At 39.1% G+C, this 8,148-nt stretch overlaps 1 protein-coding gene across 1 annotated transcript in view; it reads left to right on the top strand.

Moving 5' to 3' along the window:
* Positions 1-8,148, top strand: part of PLCG2 (phospholipase C gamma 2) — a 56,413-nt gene that overhangs the window by 34,395 nt on the left and 13,870 nt on the right. Inside the window, exons 16-22 of the mRNA XM_010165021.2 lie at positions 817-995; positions 1,106-1,306; positions 2,622-2,741; positions 4,031-4,211; positions 5,551-5,619; positions 6,807-6,916; positions 7,718-7,814. Coding sequence (XP_010163323.1) covers positions 817-995; positions 1,106-1,306; positions 2,622-2,741; positions 4,031-4,211; positions 5,551-5,619; positions 6,807-6,916; positions 7,718-7,814 — 957 coding nt within the window. The remainder of the gene's footprint in view (positions 1-816; positions 996-1,105; positions 1,307-2,621; positions 2,742-4,030; positions 4,212-5,550; positions 5,620-6,806; positions 6,917-7,717; positions 7,815-8,148) is intronic.

The raw sequence follows: 8,148 nt of genomic DNA, 5'->3' as shown, positions 1-8,148 counted from the left end.
TCTTTCCCTTGGCTAATTGAGGACTTGCAAAGAAGAGTCCAAAGACAATGAAATATAATTTTGGTATTTAAATGCTAAAGTTAATGTGTGCAGTGACAATCAAAGTCTTTATATGCCTTTGGCTAAGTAATATTGCTATACTGAAACTAGACAGTATGATGAACTGAGGTTTGTTGTGTTACAGCACACCTCTTACACAGTGCACGTTGTTCATTTCATATTTGCAAAGCGTTTGTTGCAGATGAACATGTATTGCTTGCCTGTTGTGCATGGTAAAGCAGAAGCCTGAGCCTCAGGAAGGACTGCAATAGAAGTGCCATTCAGCATGGTTTCTTTTTCTGACCTTTCAGGTTTCCACACGTGTTCTTTCATTGCTAACACATGTGCATAGTTCAGAGATCTGTCTGCGTATGCAGAACATTTTACCCATTCACCTAGATGTTAATCTCAGTAAAATAATTAATGTGTAAGGGAGAACACAGATGAGTGCTGGGAAAAACTGATTAGAAACTGTGAATTAGCAGTAGGGTGTTTTGCCTTGAAAATGTAAATTGGTGTTTGCGTTGCTACATTCTTTCACTTTCTGTTGATTACATATTTGAATAGAGGCTGAAGTTGATCACTGCTTCAAAGAAATGGCTTGACTGGGGGGAATAGTCAAGGGTGACTGTAAAGGTGATTGGCTTATTTGTGGAAAAAATGTGCAGGGCTAGGAAGAGCTGAAATCCTGAAATAGTAGATTGTTATATCAATAACAAGTACTTTGTTTCAAATCAACTTGAAATTTGCTATAAAAATTCTTATTTTCTGGTCTAGGAGGTGAAACGTACTGAAATGCACTTAAAAGAGAAATGGTTCCATGGAAAAATGAAAGAGGGGAGAACGACTGCTGAGAAACTGCTCCAGGAATATTGTGCTGAAATGGGTGGCAAGGATGGGACGTTCCTAGTTAGGGAAAGTGAGGCTTTCCCTAATGATTACACCTTGTCATTCTGGTATGGTGATTGTCATAAAAATTTTATGTGGATTTTTTCGAGTATGCTTCAAAGAAAGAGAACCTGTTATAAAGTCTGTCCTTTCCTTATGCCCCTTGTCATTTCTTCAGGAGGTCAGGTAGAGTCCAGCACTGCCGTATCCGTTCTTCAAGTGATGGGGACACTGTGAAATACTACCTGACGGACAACCTCACTTTTGGTAGCATCTATGATCTCATTCAACACTACAAGGAGGCCCATTTGCGATGTGCTGAATTTGAGCTGCGTCTGACCGATGCTGTGCCTAATCCCAGCCCTCATGAGACCAAAGAGTACGTACAGGAGAAGGCAAGCACCAGGCTTGTTATGTCAGCATCCCTTGCATTGTTTTACATGGATTTTTGGATTTTTTTGGATTTTTTCTCTGCAAAAATCTTGGATTTTTGCAGAGAAAATTTGCTGGATGCAAGCACACACCTGAGTTTTGATTTTCCACCTATGTCACAGGAATAGGCTTCTCTGAAAGATGCAGAATAAGATCACTGATTTTGTGAGAACCTGGTACCAAAGAGAGGAGTCACTGAGAAAGCAGTTTACTAGCAGCAACTAGGAGAGTCAGCGAGAACTGTAATGCTGCGGAAGCGTGCCAGTTCCTTCTTTCTCTGCTCAGTGTTTTACAACACCCGGTGGGTTAGATTAGATATTTAGTAGTTGTCTGTGGTCTGGCAACTGAGTGGTCATGGTCTGTGCCATCTGGAAACTCTGTTACTGGGGCAGTGAGCCCAAACAGTTACGTTTTCCTAGTGCCTCCCTCCACTTCAGCCCTGTTAGAGCTGGTTAGGCTGACTTCACCCCATGCTGATAGGAAGTAGTATAGCTCATTGTTTATTTCCAGCTGGTATTTGCCTGATGCAGATTCTGGGCAGAGCTTAATCTTGTTTGCTGGCAGAACACTGCCCTTTGTTCTGTTTTCTTTGTAGGGAGAAAAAGTAAATCTCCTTTGCATGTGAAATAATGTTCTGTGGCTAAAACTTCGTTTTTTCACCCCTGCACTGGGAGTTGCTGACCACCTGTAGATAACTCTGGAAGCCAGTGAGAGGGGAGGGTAGAGTTTAAGGGTTAGGCTTTCATGCCTTTCTGTATAAGGTCAAGATGTACTGCTAGTATAAGTGTCCACAGCTTCACTGAAGGCACGTTAGATCCAAGATAGTTCCACCCCTACAGTGAAAGATAAAATCAAGCTCTGAATAAAAGAATTCAAATGCCTGGTGTTTTCCTTTTGTCTGTGTTTGGGCTTTTCCTTAAATCTGCTGTGTCAAAACTGATTAAACTACTGAAAACTGAATGGCAGACTAAAAGCAGGATCCAGTGCCTTTGTTTCAGGAAAAAATGCAGATTTATGTTTTATCATTTCAGACAGACAAGGTGTTCTGATATATTCTTGATGCTTTCATCCAAAATAAGCTGCTGTTAACAATGTTCTGTAATAAGCTGCTGTCATAGGTGGCAAGATGGGGAAAATCTAATGCATTTTTCTTCTTGTAATGTTTGAAACTCTATTGTTAATAGTGCTGCCTGTTATTCTTACTGAATGACATTTGACAAGCTTTGTAACCCTTTGTCCATTTTGATTTTTAACTGTTGTAGTTGGTACTATAGCAACTTGAGTCGGGGAGAGGCAGAAGACATGCTGATGCGAATTCCTCGAGATGGAGCCTTCCTGATTAGAAAGAGGGATGAACCTGATTCATTTGCCATGACTTTCAGGTAAGAAAAGACAGATATGACTACTCGTAACCTAGTAGACCAACAATGTTCTGGTTTTTTCTTATTTAAAAAATACTATGGTATTTTAGAGTCATAGAATTATTGATTTCAAATTTTGAGTAATTAGCAGGTTGATTTGTGCAGCAGGTCCATGTATAAGAATGTGTAGAAGAATGTGACTGGAATAAACCTTTATGCTTTTAAAAAGAATATTTAGGCACCAACTGTCCCTTTCTTTCCATACAGAACTGTGCATGGCCCTTCACTTCCTTGATGCTCCTTACTACAGGGTGTTATTTTTGAAGTTTTGTTTGGTGCTGTTTCAACAGTGATTTTTAGGTCATTATCCCCTGGAAATCTTGCCTTGTCATATAACTGACCAAAAAGAAATGTCAGAATGAAATTGTCAGCTTTTCTTGCCAGGGAAAATATTTTTGACACTGTAGTTCTTGCAACAACATTAATAAAATGTATAAAATTGTGGTGTTCTCCATCATACCTTCAACTCAAATTGCATTTCTTTGAAAATGTGTATTTCTACAACATACAAAATTACTTTGGAAAAATGAATACTTGTTTTCCTCTTATTTACATGCCTTACTATGTATTGAAGATGTCCAGAATTCCCCAGTCCCCTGTATACATTGGCTTTAAGCTTTCTGCTGTTACCAAGACGAATATTGAAGTAACTTGAGCTGCAGCATCTCAATAAAACCACTTCACAGTGGGGAAAACAAGTATGAGAACTTCAGCAGCCTGAAAAGGATGCAGAGGTCTTCTGTGGGTAGTCCATGGATGGGTTTACTGCTATCAATGCAAGCACAAACCTTGTGTTCCAGAACAAGAGATTTTTTTTTCCTTCAAAACTGATTCCTGTAGTTACCAAAATTATTACAGGGAATAGGCAGGCAGTTGTTTTCAGGGGAGTGTGTCTGTCGCTTAGGGACAGGGTTAGATCAGCAGCAGCGGATACCAGAGGGACTCTCAGTCTGATCAGAGACTTTTGTGTTAGCATAGCATGAAGATGACAGAATACCTATTTGTAGGGGGAAAAAATAGGCAAATTCAATCTAAGCAAAACCATGGATTTGTCCCAAGGCCCTGTACATTGTAAAAAAGTGAGAATGTATTCTTGTGAATTTAATCAGGCAACTGGAATTCAATTTGAATAAAGAGGCTCTGGAAGAGGGAGAAATTGTTTCATGATTAAGATGCACAGAGCAGTTTTGGCACTGGTGCTCTCACTGCAAGTACCAGTGCCTTTTACAGCACCCACACTTGTTTTGCAGAGCGGAGGGGAAGGTGAAGCACTTCCGAATTCAGCAAGAAGGTCGCCATTTTGTGCTTGGAACCTCAGCTTATTTTGAGAGTTTAGTGGAGCTGGTAACTTATTACGAGAAGCATCCACTGTACAGGAAAATGAAATTGCGTTACCCAGTGACTGAGGAGCTGCTGGAGCGCTACAGCACGGTAAGCGATGGTCTTTGTACAAGTGTCAGTTGCTGTAGTGGATGGAGTCCCAGATCTGGGACTGGGGGTGCTGGGTTTGGTTCTGGCTATGGTCGATGCCCTTTGGAGGAGGTTAAGCAGGCAGTTTTCTTATCTGAAATTGAGATGGTAGACTTCTCTCACAAAGGTTTTGAGATATGTGAAGGAGAGAGCTTCATCTTTGATTACGGATCAACTCTTGCCTTCCTCACGATCAGATTAAAAAAGCTGCTCTGTGAAGTAGGGGATCATTGCTCTGCTAAAACGAGTTTTTGATAATAGCCTTACCTGCAGTTCACCCTCTCTTCTGTTGCTGGAGTGAGCAGAGATCTTAAAATGATCATGCAGATGCCAGTTGCTAAGCATTTCAGAAAAAATGAAATAATTCTGCTGTGCCTCCTCAGGCTCTGGACAGGCAGTGGCATTCACTTGACCACACTGGAGCCATCTCAAGGATGGTGTCCAACTGCCTTCTGTGGTAAAAAGTGAGAGGTACTTCTGAAGGCTCACTCTTTGAGAAAAACATAAGGAAACCTCCTCAAGAGATACTTGTCTCTGTCCATTGACTAAACTAGGAACCTGGATAAATAGCCTGGGACAGAGGCCTGTTTTCTGGATGGATGCGTTTCATGATGAGAGAGCTTTGCCAAGGTGACTGGCTTTAGAAAAGCCTGTGATGCTGTCTTCTGTTTTCAAATATGTCTGTTAGAAGCTGCAGGAGAAAGACGTCTGGTGTGTTTGAGGAAATCAAAGTCTGGGTTTTTTGTTTCTTCTGGGGAGACTAAAAGGGACTGAAAAGATTTTAGACCTCAAGTTTTTTTATTATGTTGCCTATAGCTAAGGTTCTTGATCCCAGGACCCGTTCCAAATGGGAACACAAGGAGAGAATTAAATTAAAAATATGACTGTGTATATTGTTTTAAAATTTTTATCTAGTACTGAAACGAATACTGGAACTAAAGTAGTGTAACACAGAAATCATAAATGCAGGTATTGTCTTCCCATGTTGCACACAGAAGGGTATTCACAATCTCAAAGCTGTTTGACTGATTAAGAGATACCTTTGTGAAGTATTACTGTTTCATTGTGTTCTACTGCTCATTAAACCGAGGTGTAGACAGATTAAGTAACAAACTCATGTTCAGCTGTGTTTGACTATAGAAATGAGCCTAACATAGGTGTCTGGCTTCCTTCCTCTTCTGTTTGCCTATGTATTGTCAGAAAGGTGGTTTACACAATGAATGTTCTAATAACATGAAGTACTTTTATAATTTTTGATTCCTGTAACTTCATTTTTTTTTCTCCTTTTTCCTGTTTTTAGGAAAAAGATATTAACTCCCTCTATGATGTCAAGATGTATGTGGAACCCAGTGAAATCACCCCTACAGTGGTATGTTTAGAGAGAGATATTTACACTTACTGTAGACTTCTGAAAATGATGAGGCTCACTTGTTGATTTCCCATTAGCAGTAATGAAAAGGATAATCAAAAGCATTAGACTGCTTGATTTATGGAGGACTGGACAGCAGAACCTTAAAGAGTGTGACTTTTTTCTAGCATCTCTTTAAAATCTGTACCCACATGTTTTCTTGTGTGCAAATCCTGTACTGATTCATCCATACTGGGAATTAGGGCACTTTTTGTTGTTGAGTCTTTGGAAGCAATTTGATTTGGCATGCGTGCTTATGCAGATGTGCCCCTAAATTAAACAATCTATGAGAAGATTCTATTTGATAAGACCAAGTCTTCACAGAAAGAAAGTACAACATGTAAATCCCAAGTGTGTGTGTGTCTCTGTGTTTATGAGCACTGATATTTGTCCGTGCACAAAATTATCGCAGTTCCATTAGCAAACATGACTTGCATGCACAAATAGGCACAGAGTTTATTTATGTGCTTTCTATATGAAAATGGTGTCTTTGGTTTATTAATGAGTTACTGAAGTTTGTCTTCTTTTAAGATATATATAATGTTTTAAAAACAAGTGGCACAGCAAACATCTACTTATCTCCAATTCTTGTTAGGGCCTGCCTACTAAACTCTCATAAAGGTTCACCTACTTGTAAATTTTGTGGCTGTAATTCTTTTTAGAATTCTTTTTAGAAGAATTTGGCTAGTAGTAAATTCAAGATAAAGAAATGCCTGTCCTGCTAAAACTGGGTGTCTTCCTAAAGGGAATGTGACCAGCAGGGTGGCTGATGTGAAGTGAAGGCTTTGTAGGCATCTAAGCTTACAGACTCCAACTGGGTATGAATACATGTAATGAGATATTTCACTGTGTGGTTTTCTTTTTTTTTTTTCCTCTACCATAATTCTGTTGTGGCACTCAAGAAAAAGAAAGATTCTTTTTTTTCTTATTTTTTCTTATTTCCAAGCTCATACTTGAATAGCAGTGAACTAGCGTCACTTGCTTCCACCCATAGATGTCGCTCTGGAACTTCAGTATTATGTTTTCTCAGCTTTATAACAAAAAAAGGGATCTGATCCCCCCTCCTTTTTTTTTTTTTTAAGATTGCATTATTGATCATTTTATGACCCATCCCCCTAGATGACCCTTTTGCTCTGTTTCTCTTAAAGCCTCAGAGAACAGTGAAAGCCTTGTATGACTACAGAGCCAAAAGAAGTGATGAATTGAGCTTCTCTCGAGGAGCTTTAATTCATAATGTCACAAAGGAAACTGGAGGCTGGTAAGGACAAAGATTCCTCGTAGGAGAACTTCTGGTGACTTACTAGATGGAGGAAAAAATTGAGCTTTGGGTAGTAGTTTTTAAAAACTTTGCCAATTGTCTGATTGCTGCTTATTAACTGTGTCCTTATAAATCTTAATGCTAGTATATTTAAAAAAGGACCCCAAATCTCCTCATCCTCATGTCTCCTTTCATGTCTTTTCCACTTTTCTATGCTCCAGCAATAACCTCAGCATGCAGAACCTCCATAGCCCCATGTATCCAGTATTTTTCCTTTAGTACATTCATCCTTCCTGAACATTTGTGTATTCTGGGAAGTTGTGCATCTATTACCATTGTTGTCATTGCTCTGCTTCTTTCCTTGCTCTGCAAAGTACTTCTCAGGAATCAAACCCATCTTTTTTAGTTATCTGTACGGTCTCCTTTCATAAGAGGTTTTCTTTCTTAGCTGGCTTGTAAATTGCTTGGAAAGCTTGGGAATCTGATGTTTCCCTGTAGTTTCTGCAGGGTAATCAACCACATAATTGTATTTTTAGTACTGGAGGGGGAAAAAGCCTTGTAAGTCATTAATTGCAGTTTACAGGAACTGTAATCCCTCTGAAATCATCTGTTACTGCAGTTAATGATCACTTTGTTAGAGCTTTTAGCTACTTCATCACTTACATTTTGGTGATAGTCAGCTAGACAAGCTAGTATGTGGTATTAATGACCAATTTATTGAGGATTATTGCTTCATTAATGGCCTATTGAAGCTCTTTAACTATTTTTTTTATATATATATACTTTTCTTTTTAAATTCAGGTGGAAAGGGGATTATGGAGAAAAAGTCCAACACTATTTTCCATCTAATTATGTTGAAGACCTGTCATCTAATAACTCTGCTGAGCTTGAAAGCCAGGTGAGGGTTAAGGTTTGTCTGCTATGTTTCCCTAGAAGATGCTGCCTACTGGAAGTGGATGTCTGGTTTATAGAATTATGGCTCTGCATGCTGTGTCTGAGAGAACACAGAGTAGAGAAATTAATGCATTCTTCACTGTTCCCAGCTGCTGAATGTTTTTGTCAGGAAATCCCTCATAGAAAACTACTTAAGGAGATAGCTGATTTGGTGGGGTTTTAGGAGATAATGATTTTCTGCTAATGAAAATCATAACTGTTTAGATTTTTCAGATAGTCTGCATAAAACAATAATGTGCCTGAAACTTTTAACTAGTTTGCCTGTATAATTACTGCCT

This window comes from Antrostomus carolinensis, unplaced genomic scaffold (assembly GCF_000700745.2).
Source record: "Antrostomus carolinensis isolate BGI_N321 unplaced genomic scaffold, ASM70074v2 scaffold20513, whole genome shotgun sequence".
In the NCBI taxonomy this organism is placed as follows: Eukaryota; Metazoa; Chordata; class Aves; order Caprimulgiformes; family Caprimulgidae; genus Antrostomus; species Antrostomus carolinensis.
This window is presented reverse-complemented; position numbering and strand designations above follow the sequence as displayed.